This window comes from Agelaius tricolor, unplaced genomic scaffold (genome assembly GCF_023055355.1).
Source record: "Agelaius tricolor isolate 1412-34295 unplaced genomic scaffold, bAgeTri1.0.p SCAF_3, whole genome shotgun sequence".
Taxonomy (NCBI): Eukaryota; Metazoa; Chordata; class Aves; order Passeriformes; family Icteridae; genus Agelaius; species Agelaius tricolor.
Window position 1 is genome coordinate 43,706,496 of NW_027269263.1, and position 18,739 is coordinate 43,725,234.

General features: G+C 38.4%; 1 protein-coding gene across 1 annotated transcript in view; it reads right to left on the bottom strand.

Annotated features, from left to right (window-relative positions):
- SAMTOR (S-adenosylmethionine sensor upstream of mTORC1) overlaps positions 1-15,652 on the bottom strand; it is a 31,114-nt gene extending 15,462 nt beyond the window's left edge. The window contains exons 1-2 of the mRNA XM_071423666.1: positions 15,130-15,652; positions 2,835-2,976 (exon numbers count right to left, since the gene is read on the bottom strand). Of these exons, the coding sequence (XP_071279767.1) occupies positions 2,835-2,976; positions 15,130-15,616 (629 nt within the window). The 5' untranslated portion in view covers positions 15,617-15,652. The remainder of the gene's footprint in view (positions 1-2,834; positions 2,977-15,129) is intronic.
- Positions 15,653-18,739: the final 3,087 nt, after the last annotated feature.

Genomic DNA, 18,739 nt, shown 5'->3' on the forward strand with positions numbered 1-18,739 from the left:
GGCTCTATACAACTCAGCATATGGCCACCAGCACAGTCTATCAGTTACTGCTTTCCATTTTTTACAGTTTCTGGAGTTGGGATACATGCTCTTTAAATCTAAATCAACACTAATGAAGAAGTAAAACAGTAAGTTTTATGTCATGTGATTTAAGAGTTAATATCAGATTTTTTACAGTGTCTTCAACAGAAAGGCTTTTGAAAGAAAAACAAAATTGTTATTCTTGATCCTGAGAAGGATGCATAGCTTCTCTAGTGGTTATTCTATGCTATCTGATTTATTTTATCAGTTCCTAGGAGAATACAAGGAAAATGAAGGAAAGAACAAAAACTCAAAGTCTTTTGTACTTTTTTTTCCTTTTAACTAGTGGAAAAAACACTTCTCACTTTCAGATCACTGAAAAGATCGTCCTTCAAGTTAAAACAAAACGCAGTCTCTTCTTTCTTCAGGAGACATACACGGGTGGTTTCAATCTATTTTCAGCACTCCACTCACAAATTAAAATTCATCTAATATGAAACAGCTACCTTCCTGCTGTCGTGGTAACATAGTAATAAGCATTGAGCAAAAGCTTTCACCTAAGTCTCATGCCAAGTTCTCTTGCGTGCAATTCTGTACCCGGGCACAAGGCGGAGTAACAGCAATGGGACCTGCGGGCCACCTGTGTGGCACACATCTTGGCCCCGTGAGAAGGAACAAAAAATTGCAGAACACAAAGTCAATCTGATATGTTCTGGTATTTAGCAATCCAGGCCTCCGTATAATCTGAGAAGTTAAAAATATTCTCTCCTTTTCTACCAATCCCTTGACTTTGCAAACTAAAAAGCTATGTGCTTTATCTGAAGCTTTATACCAAGACAAAGCATTTTAGCATCTCTTAGTGGGTGGATTCTCTTCCTAATATGAGCTCAGGCTGCAAAGCCCAAACTGGACATTTACTTCAATGTTTACTTTGTAAGTGATCTATAACAGAAACCAAGTGGGAGCCCCAAAACCTTCATATATAAGTCATCACTGTCCACAAGAAACATTATCCTACAGGATAACAGACAAACTTGCCACAAGCTATAGGCTTACTGCTTAGCTGAAATAAAAGTAACACACAGCTCTATTTAAAATGTTTCAAATATTAGTTGACAATCAAATTGTAAGAAAATACCAAGCAATGTTCCATGGAATATGCCCTGGGTCCAGTACAACTATTTTTTTCACAGATAACCTGAACTGTGGAACAGTCAATTTCATTTCCTCATAAATGATCTGAGAGTGATGCCAAATCAGGGCAGGGTGGGAGGAAGATGCTGCAAGAAATTGCACTATTAGAATTCAATATGATTCAAAGGAGTGTAATGTAGTAAAGAGAAATCTAAGTACCAGCATTTCCACAGAAGTAAAGAACAGCACAAATACAAGTGAACAACTAGCAACTCAGGAAGCCTGGAACACAGAAATAGGCAGCAGGGGATCACAAAGGAGCGAAAGTCAATGCCGTGCCAATTACAAAAAAACAATACAAGCTCACAAATAAAAGAACAAAAACAAAAAAAGCCAAACAAGACCCAAAACCAACAAAATATCAAACCCCCACCAAACAAAGTCAATAGCATAAATGAGAGTCTACTACAACCTCAATAAAATCTATTTGATTTATCCCTGACAAAGCCATTGAAACGCTCAGTCCATTTTTGGGTTTAGTTCTTTGTAACTGAGACACCTCTCACGTAATTAGGATACAGATACACAAAGCATGTCCAGAAAGCTGTCTAGAAAGAAACACTTAGCTATGACTTTTTTTTCTAAGCTAAAGAATAAAACATTGATAAATAAAGGAATGGTTTTCAAATATTTAATAGTCTATGCCAGGTAAAAAACCTCAGCTTATTACTTGCTCCATTTCCAGAACCACAGAAGAGCTCAAGCTGCCACCAAGATCAACTGTTTCACAGTCAATTCCCTCTTCTCTTTTTTGTTTTATGGGCTCAAGAGAATTTAAATTTAGCAATACCACATCTACTGCTCTTTGCTCAGCACTTTGCAACACTCACCTGCAGGACCTACAGACTGGCACACAAGATTTCTTTCTGGTTTTCTGAAGTCATTCCCTTCCCAATGGCAAGACCATTGATACATTCTCTTCCCATTTAAATCTCAGCAGCATTTTGTTTTATTCTGCTGTACAGATACTGTGGTATGTCTTGGAGGCCAACTGTATGCAGGAATTCTGAATGACCAACATCTCTCCTCTTTTTACTATTTATTTTCCTCAGGGACTGAAATAGTTTAGTGCCTCATTTCATGACTTGACAATTCAGATAGCCCAACAAAAACTAGACGTTTATGACTAGTAGGAATTTTAGAGTTTCAAACACATTTGAAACAAGTTTCACAGGGGTAAAATCTGTCACAGGAGATTAAGAACTGAAAATTAAGCACCAGAGATCTGCATGTAGACATCAAACACTATTATATGTACAAATCAAACCAAACCCCTGAAAATTAAACTTCAGTTACACTCCTTGCATTTATTCAGCTTAGGTTCAGAAGCATGGAAAAATACTTCACAGGTTTATCTGCAAACAGCTTCAGTATTTGAGAAAAAATAGTTTATTGAAAATACTTCAAAAAAAGGATCACCTAATAAAAAAACACTTCATAAGCTATTTCCTTAGTAAGCTGGAATGCTAAGAAGGTATTTCTTTAAGAAAGCAATAAATTATTAATATGCTATAGGACAAATGTTAAATATTGGCAAAAAGTAAAAAACAATTAAGCTTTGCATTATAAATAATTGCAAGTAAAAGCGTGCAATTGTGTGTTTCAAATACATTATTTACCTGCAACACCATTCAATTCGGCCTTCCCCTTCACAAGTTTTTGCCCAGTGATTATCTGCAAGGTTTTTCATTGCCACAGCATATTCACACAGAGTTTCCTCATCCTCACAGTGCTCACGCCAGATCTTATCAAAGTCTCCCACTAAACAAAACAAAACAAAAAAATTGCACATCAGATACAAAGTCTCTCATTATCTCCATGGCAAAATCCCCGTCCAGTTTAAAAGTTACATAATGCACCAAGAGCTTACTTTACCTGCACATAACAAAAACAAATTCTCCTTTCCGTAGTCATAAACACAAAACTCCAAGTTTTGGGGGCAGGAAGGGGCTGTTGGGTACTTGAGAAACTAGAAATATCAGTACATGGATTTTGTTCCATTTGTTCTGTGAAATTAAAGTCCCTGGGAAGTTTTGCTTTCAGGTTTCTGTGCATGAGCATTTAACACGACAAACATTTTAGAAATGAAAGATTTAAAGGTTTCTGTTAGCATTCACATCCATGGCAAGTACTGTAGGTGACATTACGTGAAAAAGCCATGAAAGTTAAACCCACAGTATAGATTTCTTTGGGTATACTGAAAAAGAAATTCATACTTTCATTGATTGCTGTCTAATCTAGCCAGGCCCAGTAAATTAGCATCTAGTACTGAAGAATCAAACCAACTATGATCAGGAAATCTCAGACAAACTCCTCCGCTGATCTCTAGGGACAGATTTATTTCCATGCTCCTCACCTCACTGAAAAGAAGTCTTGCAGGTTAAGTTCTGGCTCTTCAGAGTAATTAAACATTATGTTTTTCCTTCTTTGCTATTAAAACATCCACTTCTCCTAGCCTGCTTTACATAATGTACTGCTAAACAAAACCAAGATAAATGCTAGTCATGGCTAGCCCCATTTCCTATGCAGCATGCAAACCCTTGGTGTACCTTACTGAAAGGATATTTCTGCCCTAAGAAAGATGCTTTCCTGGTATGATATTCACTAATTTCTTTTGTGTTTCTTAACCACAAATGTGTGTACATATGTAGAATATATGCCAATCTGCAGAATAAAAAAATATGTACTAATTTTGAACTTACAAGCTAAAACAGCTAAAAATAACTTTTCAAGAACACAGCTATATTTTAAGCTTTAACTTGGACAAACAACACACTTTTCACAACATGGTTCCATCTTGTAGCATCTTTATATGCGAAGGAAATACTTTGAAAGTATATCAGCCATAACCTAATAATAAATGTCTGTTAAAGCCTGAAAGTAGCTTACAGTATGACCTGTCCTCACACCAGTAAGAGATTGCTGTTTCTAACACACTTATGGCAATTCCTTTGATGTATTTTGTTTCAATTAGCAGTAAATCAAGGATTTTTTCCAGTGACAACCTTTTTATTTTTTCCCTCTTGTGCAAAGCAGCAACAATCCTCACCTCATTTGTCCTCTGCTTACAGAAAGACTGGCCCTGACGGACAAGTATAGATGTATACTTAAAAGATTTAAATCAACCATCCAGGTTACTCCCTACTTAAGTTTGGTTTAGGGATGTCACAGCAATTTTCAGAAATAAGCATCTAGTACACTTGTACAATCATCAAAGTGAGTCATGTTTAAAATTAGGTGTTTATACTCCCTAGTCTGAGATGGCATTTGAGATGGAAGGGAGTGGCTGAACTTTAATGTTACCAAAATGGGGAAGCTGTGCAAGAAATTATTCATTCTACTTGCTATTCAACAAGCATATATGAGAAAGTTATTACACTGGACAAGAAAAAAAAAAGGTACAATACTGAATGACACCCCTCACTATTTTCCAAATGATCCAAGTTCAGAGAGGTATGCTTTATTAGAAATGGTACTAGCAAGGTCACCAGCTGACCACCAGAGCAGAGAAACACCCAAGTTGCAGGCAAATCCTCACAAGGGGTTCTGCTAAAACCTGTGGGGCTATTTTCCAGAGCTTTCAGGAGAGCCTTCTGTAGAAACAAACACGCAGAACAGGACATACCCTACTGACAAAAGAGAGCAGAATATGGCAGCAGTGACCTACCAGCACAGGGGGCAAAACAAACACGAGTCCTAGCAATCGAAGCACTAAAAAAGACTGCAGTGATTCTCAAAAGCAAATTAATTCTGGTGCAGCTTAGACAAAGTGTTGTAGTTTCTCCAACACAATACTCTGAGTCCTACTGCATGCTCCAGACAGCTGTGAAATGCTTCAATGACTCGCAGTTGCTAGAGACTTGTTTGAGTACGTGGCCGATTGGAAAGGTAAAAAGTAAATCAACGAACACATACTGAAGGAAAATAGCACAAATAAAAAATCTGAAGTTTATTACAGTTCTTTTATTTGAATACTTCATCTGGTCTATCCTGAAGCAATTATTCTATTTTCAAACATCCCTTTTCCTTAAAGCTTAAGAAAGAAGAGAGATGGGAAAGAAGAAATATGCAACGACCAGATGTTCTTAACTAGCCTACCCTTAGTAACAGAAAATGCCTTCTAAGATCAAATTCTGCTCTCATAGCAGCTGCTCTGATTTCCTTCTGAACAAATCAGATTTGCACCAGCTCCTGGAAGTCAGCTGAGGGTTAAAAGCATCCACAAGTAAGGGGTCTTAAATTGAGACATACAGCAACAGACCCAGAGCTGACGACCAGCACACTGGGACGGGAACTTTGGGTTACAACAGAGCTGCCTATAAGAGTAACAGCTTCTTGGCTCTGAGCTGACAAGAAAATAAAATTGAATTATACAGACCATGAGGAGAGAGATGCAGAACAAAAGTGAAAAATTCATCACAAAGTAATTCTGTCACACATCTTCTATTAAATCAATTCTGTGAGCACTTCTGGTTTATTTTCATTTACTAATACAGAGATACAGAAATTGTCTACATGGGACAGATGCAGTCCTGCTTTTGTATGAGGAGCACTGAAATAGAAGAAGGCAGATAAAACAAGGAGAGGACAAACTTCCACAAGATCAAAACTGACAGAGGGAAGGTTAATATGGAACAACTTCTGGCTGTTCCAAGAATATGAGACTGAAAGAGCTGCTTAAAAGAAAAAAAAAAAAAGTTATTTCCTCATAAAATGTATAACAAAGCCTAAAGTTCATGAAGTTCATGCGGCTGGGCAAACTACAGGAAGAAAATCCATGACAAACTCCATATTCAAAGACGAGATTTCTAACTCAGGAGCTCCTAGACCACAAAATCACAAAAAGAGAATGGTAAGCAAGCACAGTGATACTCCAGCGGCATTTTTCACTTATTCTTGTCTAAGAATCTGCTGTTTACCCACTGTCAATACTGATTTTGATATGATGCCCATTCCTCTGCTTCTTCATGGATACAAGCTACAAACAACTGCAAATAATGGGTCATCTTAAGGCACTGGCACTGTTGTGCAGGGCTTTTCAAAGGGTCTGGCATCTAATTTCGTTTGAGCAAGTAGCATGGCAGTGCATTGTTTTGCTGTGGTGTTTCCTCCCCCATACTTTAACATAGTGAGCTTTGAGAAGACACAAACAGGCACACCAGATATAGGAACTTGAAATCCATGCTCCAATCATGCTCCAATACTGAGCTGAAGATGCAAACTGTCCTTCCTATCTATATGAGATTATGAGATTTTTGATACCTATTATGAGATTTTGAGATAGTGACTACAACCAGTCTTGAAGCATTCAATTTCAAAATGATATCCAGAACACAGAGAAGTGTGCATTAATTTTTTTTTTATCAGTATATTATAATCCACTGTGCACTAATTTTTCAAGCAATACATTATAATCCAGGTGTAAACATGGCATTAACACTATACTCATTTATTTATGAATCAATAATTTTTTGCTTATGTAACCAAATGGGCAGTAAAATATGCAGGAACGTTTTATGACAAAACTAGTAGTTACTAGAAAAATAAGATACATAAAGTCTTCTATTAAGCAATCTGTAACTGTAAATTAAACAGCAGTTTGTGGCAGGCAAATCTCATAGAATAAAAAGAAAAGAATCTCGGATCTTTGACCACATCCTAAAGTTAAGATTTGATTTTGTGGATTAAACTTTTCATACTCATGACCATACCATAACATAAAGTTGAAGGCACTAAACACTTCTACTCTACGTTTACCAATTACCTTTTACGCAATTTAAAACCTCTTTTGAGTGCTGAACCTTCAGAGATCTTCATGGACCTAAGATCTCCACCAAGGAGCCAGATATGCCACTGTCCTGCTGAAAAGTGTGACTAGCAAAACTAGCTCACAATAGGGAGTTTCACACACCTCTCAAAGCACTATACCCATGCTATTTCAAAAGTAATTAATGCTTGTTCTATTTTATTCAGAATTACCTAGAAAACAAATAAATATCCTACTCTTCACCTTGAAGGTTAACTATTCCTTTAAAAACAAAAAAGGTCAAAGAATTCTGTCACTGAACAAGTGACTGATAGACTTGTTCTTCCAAACACAGCCTTTACAGTAACAAAAATCCAATACTGCTTACCTAGAACAGATGAATCCTTCTAAGTAATTTCCACCCACGTTAATATTGCCCACAGAACAGCCAAGTCATAATCCTGAACTCAACCACAGATGTATCAGCAGTTGCTGAATACTGTCACACACAGAACAGGTCAGGCATGTAGAAGTTATTTTTAAATGATCCTAATTACAAGATAATATTAATTGTGGCTAACAGCAATAGAGACCAAATGTTAGCTGTAGCTTTTAACAACCGAAAATATTTTTAAAAGAGAAGAATCATACAAAATTAGTTAGTAAGAACTCCCCTAGGTCTGCATCCATTTACAAGTCCTTATCAGAGGTTCTCAGAACAGCATGAGAAGATCAGGTCTGCCATTCTTGGCGAGCCAAACCTACACCGTAATTCTTCTCTCCAGATAGTCTGCTATTAAGGAAAAAAAATTCAGCTTTCTTCCATCCCATTAAAAAAAATTATTTTAAAAAGTAATTTATTTGTAGAGTGTTAAATTGAACTGTCATTTAATGTATGCTTATAAAATAAACAAAAAAAATAATTAGGCAGTTTTTCTTCAACTTCTGACAGAACAAATCATGTCAACTGGTATTTTAAGAAAACACAACCTTCTGTAATATAAAAGAAATAGAGCTCAGTTCTGCTAAAGGCAGTATTTTTCAGTTTGGAATGGGTTGAAATCAAAACCAACTGATTTGAATAATTCTGTTTTATCAACCTACACAATAGTTATCACATAGAGTCATAAAAGTACTATCTGCACCTACAAGAAGAGATTTGTAATTACTATTTTCCATAAGTCCACTGGTGCTCTTTGGAAAAACAGTGCAGTCATCCTTGACAATCTCAAAACTAACTACAGAATACTTCATCCATCACCAAACAAGACCTAGCATATCAAAAGTTAATTGGCACTGATACTGTGCATTTAAGTCTTCAGGTACAAGTAATGCAGGTTTAGATCTTAAGCAACAACTTCCTCCAAAAAAAGAAATTAAAAAATAGTAATAATAATCTAAAAAAAACTCCTAAAAACCCCAGAAACAAACAAATAAACAAAAAAACCCCAACCTCACCCATCAAAAAATAAAACAAAACAAAACCCTCAAGAAAAAGGGTAATTATTTCCTTCTGGGAAAATAAAATTTTCTCAATTCAAGGCAGCTTTAATTGGAAAAAACACAACAAAAATAAACAAGCAAAAACAACAACAAAAAACAACCCTCCAAAAACCCCCCAAAATGCCCCAACACACCAAAACCCACCCCCAAGTGTTTAAGGGCTTGAAGTCTTCCACATACTGATAGATAACTTAGGAGTGTAGAAAACCAGATTCAATCCACTCTTCAATACCTTCATTCAACAATACACTGCCTTTCTATTTTCTCCTCTACCAGAACTTTGGCTCTGGTAGAAGAGAAAATAACCTCCATATACATAATAACAATAAAAGGCAAAACCAAAACAGACATGTTAGTATTTGCACAATATTAACACTACCTTAATAAAAATTACTAAATTTTCTTCATGGTAAAAAGGAAACATATCCCCACAAGTAACAAGTGCCCATGATAATGCTGGCTAACTTTACATGACCAGCTTCAAGCCGTAGCAATGCCTAGAAAGATTATTGAGGGTTTTTTTTTTGTATGAAAAGAAGTGATCTCATTCTCATCCTCTTAAGATCACCTCTCACTTGCTGGAAACAGTAAACTAGCTTCTAGAACATGCTAAGCAGTAAATGAGGAAAGCAGTCCTACACTGTTCACTAGGCTAAAACTGAAACCAAATTCCTATTAACATCTGACAAAATTTCCTCATTAACACTGTCAATTGAGATTTAGCTGTACTACTAATGTATGGATGCTGCAACAATGATGAGAAACATTAATTACATGAGGAATATCAGCAAATACTGTGAAATTCATAATTTTCATTGTATACAAGATAAACTCACTGAACATCTGTCTTACCAAAAGCATATTCAGCACTCCTTGCAAACAACATTAGGTATTTTTGGCTTCTCTGTTTTCCAATTTTACATGTCTATATACAGAACATGAACTTCAACTTGGACAAAGTTCAAGCAGTCAGAGTTAATATTTTCCTTCTCATGTCTGACTAGTATTTGCTTCACATTTCTTAGGAGTTACCTCAACTATTTTAGAATAAAATATTTTTAAAAAAATCAAGTGCAAGAATCTAACTTTCTCTATCTCAGTATCAATGCTCCTCCCTTCAACTTACATGGCAAGGATTCATTTGACCAAATGTGGATTTCTACATCTGGCCTCTCGGGTAAACTTCCTATCCATCTGTTTCCATGAAACAGACTCTGAGGCCCAAATTGACATTTCAGCATCTACTGGAGGTCAGCTTAGATCACTCTGAAGAATAATTTGTGTCTCTGATCTGCTATAAATCTCTGATGGCCATCACAGAAACAGCATGTATTGTGACAGTTTAAGCAATTACTGCCCCCAGGTGTTGGATCTACTCTTCTGGAAACTTCATTCCTCTCCTCTTTCCCAAACCTGACTTTCTGGGATGGACTATGTGCTGTACCTTAACACAGCCAACATGAACATGTCAACAGAAGCTACTGATTTTGGTAATTTTTGCAAATGCAGGAGCTAAACTTATGCTGATGCATAGGTACAGATTTCATTATGCTGACCCTGTAACAGGAACACCATCTTCCCTGCCAGGGCAGCAAAGGAGCAGGGAAGGTGTCATAGACCTGTTTGTTCAGTGAGTGCAAGCCCATGCTCTAGCCAGTACATTTTCAAATTTACATGCTAGTAAATGATAGTACTAATTAAATCCCCAAAAATGTAAATCTTATGTGATTTCTAATGCAATCCTTGTTGCAAAACTGTGGCGTGCAAACTGTAAGGCCAATCATACCTCAATGCTCATGTCATAAACTAGAATCAGTTTTCATTTTAATTAAATAAAATTTAGTTTCTATTGCTGGAAAATTCAACAGTTATTATTACAAAAATCTTCCTCTTCCAAGAAATTATTGCAAGTGGTAAAACACAAATTAATACCTCGAAAACTTCAGTTTATTTCTACTGTAAATCAGTAATATTTAACAAAAAGGAGTAACAACTGTTAACTTATCGTGTAGAGTTCAATGACAAAGTTTTTCCTGTCCTGTGAAAAATGACACCATTTCAAAATGTTTCCTGTTTCACATTAGGAAGAACTGAAGCTCTCACATGGTTTTTCATGAAAAACATGAGATGAAGAGACCATTAAACAACTGAGTTCAGAACAACCCTTCTGTCTAAATGTCTGAACCACTTACCTACTTGGGTTACTTATTATCATCAGGCAGGGTCCTGTAAATTTTCCCTGATTTTCTCAAAAAAAACCTTTTAAAAAGTTCCTTTTCTTTGATGTTTCAACAAATATTTCTTTTAAGGAATCAAACTGCCATCGAGAAATGTTTTTGTCAGCTTCTGTGATGTGGTAACTAGTAACAGGACAAACAACATTTCTGTGTGATTCTGTAAGCCTCAGCATCCTTAGCAGGCATATGTTAGGAGAAATGAACTGTTTTAGTGAACACACAGGAAAACATTTCATGAAATACCTTTACAGATACCTCAGCAATTTTTTTCACTTGTACTTATTACAGAATTTTAAGGGCAAAGTAGTCTTGTAAATCATCTTTCAGACTATACACAACCATCTATAACTGAGGCTTGTGCTATAGAGAAAATGTTTACTTGATAAATACATGTCTGCATGACTACAAAGGCAATAAACAACGGAGAGAAAAACAGGATGCCTCTGTATCAGGGGAAGGGATTTTTATCCCAGTAAAAATTCAACCTATTTAGTTACTACAAGCAATTGGAAGCGAACAAACATACATCACATAGCAGATGTTCAGCAGATCTTGTGTAGTTCCTTAGGAACCACTAAATCAGCTTTAACAGGTCTAGTCTGTCAGGTCGACACAATCAGCCTGCATGCAGCACATGAAACATTCATGCAACCCATACAACACGCTCCAGCCCATGGCTGCAGGTGCCAAAAGATGCACTGAGGAAAGCTCTGTGAAACTCAGGGTCACCTGTGGTACCAAGCAACAGAACCAACAGGAAGCAACTAAATCAAACATTGTTTTTGCCCCATCTCCATGTAGTAACAGAAATTCAAACATTATGGAAAATCCTAATTTCTATACTTTCTAAATGCTTGTGTCAAGCATCCAGAACCACTGTGAAATTTCTGGTAAGTGAATAACTCACTACTTGAGAGCAGTTTCAGCTTTTGGATTTTACTGTGGTGTGTAAAATAATAAAGATTAAATGACTCTGTTTGAATAGGAATCAGGAATACAACTAAAAAATCCCATGAGCTTTCTACTAGTGAGAGAGACTCCTAAGTGACCATGTTACATCTCAGAGCTGTTCTCACTTAATGTTTTCTTTATTATGAGAAAGTTTATAGGCTAACCTCAGGAATGACGCTTATTTTTAGGAACTACTATGTAAGTACTGTTTGTCTATCACTACCTATTAAGAAGAAACAACTTCTTAATGGTTTGCTGATTTAGTTGGCACATTCACTCAGTGTGGACAAGAACCAACCACTTTAATTTAAAACCTACACTCATTTGCTAAACTTCATTGAGTAATTTCAAAATATCACATAGAATACTACTGCAGAACTCACAGTAGAAAAAAAAAAAGCAGCCTACAATTTCAAAAAACCAAATCTGCCATAGCATTTATGATGACACGATTCCCTTTATTTTCTTATTAACAACAGAGAGGGGAAGGGAAAGGAAGGGGAAGAAAAGGAAATAAAGATGAATAAAAAGGAGAAAAAAATTGAAATATTCCCACTATAAGTCATACTGGGAATATTCAAACAATAGAAAAGATAAGTACTAGTCACACAGCAAAAAACCTAAAATTGTTGAAGAAAACAAAAAAATGCACTTCAGTGCAAACTTAAAAGCATTTCAGCTGCATCATTTAAAAGATGGTAAGTGCTTGTCATGAATGGCATGGGCTATGGTATGACATGAGGCACAGTACAGAACTGCATATAAAATCCATGCACCATACTTACAAGTATAATGATTCAGTAAGTGCAGAAATTAAAAAAAATAGCCAAGGTTCAGCTTTGATTAATCTCCAGTTTTTCGCCAGGAAAAAAAATCAAAATCAAACCCTTTACAAGACATGATGACTAAACTTTATTCTAGTAATTCCCTAGTAACTGCAAAAAAATTGCTGCAACGCTTCCCTAGTTAAGAAATATTGCTCTTGCACTTCTAACAAGTATGCAACTTCTTCAAAAACATGTTGGCTTGCAATTTTGGAGCATATTGTCACTTTTTTACTGGTTCATCTTCAAAAAAGAAGGGAACCATTGCAGAAGATGAAATGAAATTTTAACAATGGTGCAGTTATAAGCAACTCAATACTGGCTTGCCTGTTACAACTGCCCATTAAAACACAAACCTTGATACTGTCAGCAAGGCAAATGAATTAGCAAAGAAATCAGCTTATTAAAATCAAGTCCACATAAAATCTATCAACACACATCTCAGTGTATCAAGGATGCATCTACTTCCTTTCAACACTTCTCATAGAAGACAGTAACTTAGGATCATATTACAATACAAAGGGCTTTCTTAGACTTATCTGCCCTGTACAAAATAATCATATAGCTTTCAGGATAATGAACATGATTTTTCATCTACCAACAAAATTAATATGGGATTCTACTTTGCTTCTACAGATAAAGCACTGAAGTCCATGCAACAGCAATTCTAGTACAGTTTGCTTATTCAGACAAAATGGAAACTAGCTTCAGAGAACTCCAGTAAAACATGAGAAGACAGAGTAGAAAAAGAAAATAGAAAAAAAGACAATAAAAGATTGTGGAATAATGCAGAATTATGTTTCTGTCTCACATGCAGGTGAGAACACTGAATTGTGGAGTCAAGAGGCTTTCCCTGCGTAAAAAGGTGTAAAAACATAAGCAAGGATGAAGGGATTTTGCTCTTTGCTTTTCTATACTCAAGCCATAATTCAAATTGTACAGCAAAATTACAGATGACTTATTGATTTTTTATTTCTATTTAACAAACTTTCAACTTTAATTTTGTCAGGATAACATACCTGCCAGTCAGCATCACCAAGTATTACAAAAAAAAATTTCAAGAAAACACCTTTCAGAGATCAAGCATGTCCTGGTATTACAATTTCTGAATGACATTAAAGGCATTTAAGAAGGAGATTCTCAAATCTGCCTTTGGAAACAAAGGCAGATGTAGGTAGAAAAGACTCCAAAACTAAAATTCTCAAGCTGAAAGAACCTAACATAGGAAGTACTACTAGCTACTAAGCACTAGTTACTTGTAAGGACCACCTGCTATTGGATGAGTGGGTAATGGGTAGAGCATTTCTTGTTGCACAGATGTGATGAATTGTTTGGTTTTAACTCAATGAAATGGTTTTAACTCTCAATGAAATGACATATCATGTTGCTACTTTGGAGTGACTAGAAAAATCATTGTAAAGTTTTCCTTAACACATGATTTACAAGCCATAGGAAGTAAATGAAAATGCTGTTGGCTCTTTCACTTAACCAGCTGCACACAATTTAAACTTGAGCACAAACTTGCTTTTTGCTAAGAAACAGACTTACAAAAACTTTCTCCTTATTTAGGCTCTCATCTTAAAAAAAAAAAAAAATCAGTTGCTACAGAGATTGCTCACTTTAAAAAAAAAGTTAACAAAGCCAATCCTTGTCTATCTTAATCTACAGGCACTCTGAAATAACACAGAAACATGTACTGCTAAAAGCTGGACTACTTTGCCAGAATTGGAATGTTTAAATATACTATGTTAATTCTCCCAACATTTGAGTGAAGGGAGATCCTCCCTTAAGTCCTGCCTCACTAAGGCCAAAATAAACAGCGAGTTTTGATCAGTATCTAGATAGGTCGGTTTTTGTGCCCAAATCGCATGAACTGGCTCCAGGGGAGATTTTGGGAGTCCAGAAGGCAGTATGACCTTGTTTCTTTCACAGAAGTGTCATATGCAAACACAGAGGAGAGGCAAGAACTTGTGCCTACAAGAGGAAGAGCTCCCATTTCATGTGTGCGTTCTTCTGGAGGTGAGCTGCAGGCTCACTAAAAGAATGGATGGGTGAATTTTCTGTGACCTGTGCTAGCACTTCAGGGAGGTTTTAAAGCATTCCAATACCACCCATAAAAACCTTGCATAAGAGCATTGATACTGACGACAAAGTAGATTTTTCAAAGACTACGAGTAATTACAACAGCTTTACCCCAACCCCTTCAGTTAGTGCTCCTGCCTCAACTACTGCGCTACGACTGAAAGACAGGAGGCACAAATAATCCACAAAGACCTGTGCCTTCCCAGATCACCATTCAATCTCTTTTGGCATTCATCATCTACTGTTCTCACGCTTGCAGATCCTCAGTTTGGAAAGCACTGCTGTACGGCCGGGAAGCTCCCTTCTCGGCCAGGAAGGGGGCTCCGCTGCCACCAGCCCCAGGAAAGAGGCACAACCCCGGCAGACCCGACCGGCTGCCTTCGGCGGGGCTGCGGGCAGCCCACGGCGGCGGCGACCCCGCTCTCCCGGGAGGAGCCTGAAACGAGCGCGGGGCCGCTGCCGGCCGCCCTCCCCCGACACCGGCCCGGTCCGCCCGCGGGGGACACCCCGATCCCCGGCCGGCGGGGGCAGCGGGGCGGCCCGGCCGGGGCGGCCCCCTCCCCCGCGTTACCTTCCCGGTACTTCTTGCGCAGCCGCCGGTGAACGCTCTTCACCACCCCCGACAGCTTCTCCTGCTCCAGCTTCCGCTCCTGCTCCGGGGGTGGCGGCGGGGCGGCGGCGGCCCCGCCGGGCCGGGGCCGGGGCTGCGGAGCGGCCTCCATGGTGTTCCCGCTGCTCGCCGCGCACCGCCCGGCCCAGGGGGAGGCGCGCACCGGGCCGGGGCTGCGCCGGGCGGGCATGCGCGCGCCGCCCCCGCCGCGCGGGCCGCCGGGACATGGAGTCCGCGCGCGCGCCCGCCGCCCCGTGGCCGCGCCCCGCGCTCCCGTCTGCGCTCGCACCGCGCCGGCTGCGGCCCGGGCTGTGTGAGGGAATATTGCCGACCGAGCTTCCCGTCCGCACGTCTGGAGAGGGGCACTCCGCCGTGCCGGGTAAAACCGTGAGGCGGAAAACACAGCGAGTGTCCGGGGCAGTGCGGCTTCCCCTGCAGCTGTGTGCATCACCCCGGCTGACGGCCTCCCGAGAGAGCCCCGTGAGAGCCGGCCCGAAACCCATTCCCCACCTACCAACGACCTTGCGTGTGAAAAATGCGTATTTTATGATTGGCTTTTCGCAAATATTAAAATGAATATTATATGTGTTGTGTTAGAAAGTAATGCTGTAATCATTATCTTAAGTAGTGTGTTAAATATAGTTTTTGGTTATAAAAAATTGTTAAAATAGAAACTATGCTATGTAAGATACTTTTTTTAAAGGACTCGCAGCGAGATAGCAGCCACAGGACACCTAAATCTTTCACAGAAAAAGAATTTATTGCTCTCTTATCAGAAGAAACGAACTTCTTCCTGCCTTGAAGGCTCTGTTAGGATTCAGAAGAAGTTGACGATGACCCGACAGAATCCTGTATTTGAATAGAATTTATGCATCGTGTATGAAGTGTATGAATATGCAACAGGCTGTTGTTTTAATTTAAGAGTTAATCCTTTGTTAACTGGGGTCCTTTTTCAGTCTCCTGCTGCCCAGAAAAAGGTACCCGGACGTCCGTAACTCTTTGTCTCTGTTGTCTCATATTGTCCTAATTCAAATTGTCCAAATTATTATTACTCTAATTGTATTACTATTTTTATGACCATTTCATTACTATTAAACTTTAAAAAATTTAAAAAGACGTGATTGATGGTTTTCACATTGTGGAAAAAACCTGAATTCAGAACATACTCGAGCAAATCTGGGCGGCTTGCTGGCCATAGTGTGGGTGCGGACGCTTGAAGAACACAAGTTTTGTTCAGCTTTTTTCTGTGTTCATGGAGCTGCTGGGCCCTTTCTCTTTGCAGCCCAGGTTCTGGCACGCATTTGGGTGGAAAGGCACTGCAGGAGCAGGGGCAGCACCTGCAGCCAGCAGAACTGCCCCTCACAGCGGGCACCTCTGGCTGCTGCTCTCTGTGCCCGGCCGCTGCCTCTCCCCAAACCCAAAGCACTTCAGTTCTCTCTGTAGGAAATAGATAGACAAAACCAGTCCTTAAGAGATCATGGCAGGGAAATATGACATGAAGCTGCTTGTTTGACGTGGCCAGAAGCTGCTAATTGTCTTCTTTGAAGGTGTTAAAAAGCATGAAGGGGGAAGTTGTGGCTACAATAAATCTGTGACAAATCTGACAGTAGGTAGGGTTGAGATTTCATCCTGATGAGGAGTCTGTGGCACACGACTTTGTGCAGTGGGATGGATAACAGGTTCTTATCAGCACCATGATGGTCCTGCCAGAAAAAAAATTACAGCCAATCGCAGAACACAGTGGTTTTCTGCGTTTCTGATAAAATTCTTTTGAAGGTGCAATTATCAAGGCAAAACTCTAATGTCCAAAGAGAAGGTTTTCATTGTTACTGACTGCAAATTCACCCCTTGTTCACTCACTCTGAGTGAGGTACACAAATACTGATTTCACTCATCACCTTGAAGTGCCCATGTAATGCTCAAAGGTCCAACTTCTTCTGTGCTGATATTTTTCAGAGAGTGTTTAAACAACTTCATTTTATTTTGGATCTTTCATCACTATGTGTTATGTATTTCATTGTAAGAGTATTTCCATTTTGTTTTGTCAGGTGGGGTTTTTTTCTTCAAAATACAGGAGAATTTAAATTTTTGCTACTAACATCAGCAATAAGAAATAAAAAATCAATGTAGTGACTTTTTCCTTTAATTACATTTTCCTTGCTAAGTTTTGAAACTGAAATAAGTGATCATGTGTTAATGAAAAAAACATACCACTGTATATTAATTTTACTTTGACTTTGAAAATATCCAAGAGTCATCTTCTAGTGTGGATTATTGAATTCCGTACCAGACTAGTTCAGGAAGTTAAATCTGAATCAGAAATAAAACTTTATGCTGGGGTTAATTATATCTTTCTGAAATATTTTTATTTCTAGTTTTATATGCAAGTCCACCTAAGAAGGATTAAGATGGTGTAAAAAGAGATTACATTGATAACTACTGGGACAGGGAGCCTACATTGTGGTTAATGTTCTTTACATTTTTCCATTGTATAGGATTTGGGGAAGCACAGGCTGAGGAGGAAAAGCATGAGCCAGTGTTCTGTGTGTGGCATCATACTAGGAGAGCACTGAGGGAGGCATTTTGGAAGAGTAAGAGTATCAGAGTGACAGAAGAGAGATGGAGGCATTTGGAGGATGCCTGAAAAATACTGCTTTGGCATCAACACCCCCAGTCATGAGCCTCCAGCCTTGGAGTGTAGATTACACAGTCAAAATATGAGTGTGTGTGTTTGTGTGATTTGGAGAATGGAAAATCTACTTGTAGAATTGGAAAACTGGAGTGAAATTATACTTATGGAAATATACTCTCTCAGAATAATAAGTTATTATTTGAATTATGTTATCACTGTTGTTTTTCAGTTCTCAGGGTTTCTTTCTAAAACTAGCAAAGTGGGTTTAAATACAAACTAGTTTTAATTTATCACAATGAAGTAACACAGATGTATTTATCAGATGTCAAGTCTTTCCAGCCATGACAATTAAAGAATATTTGATGAAGAGACATTACAGTCACAAGACACACACGCATTTTCCCTGGAATATGTGATGGGAATTGGTCCCAGTGACGGGTTTCATACAAAATGATTGAAGGAGGTGTTTCCCCAGAGTGCTGCATGGAGATATTGGTGGGGAAAGGAGTGGGCAATTAAAACAGGACTGGTTCTCTAAGGCCTGATGGAACTGATGTCCCAGTGCTCTGTCAGGGTGGAGAAAAAAACATGTGTGATCTATACATTTCTTGAACACATTACAGGAAGACTCAAGGAACAAATTAAGATGAACATAAATGTATTTGTCCCTGAGGCACAAGAATAGAATGAGCAAGAAGGATGCATGCATTACTCCAAGGGGATAAAAGCAATAAACTACTCATGTCCTGATAGAGGTGATGGAGTTTCACTCTCTGGGAATGAATGGTTTTGAGCAGCTGGACTTACTACCTTGAATGTAGAAAATGGATTAACAATCCTCTATGTGCTAGTTACTTTCTAAATAAATTAATTTTAAAAGCCAATTTAGGGAAAACTAGTTTCTTTTGACATTTCTGAAATATTTTAATACCCATCACT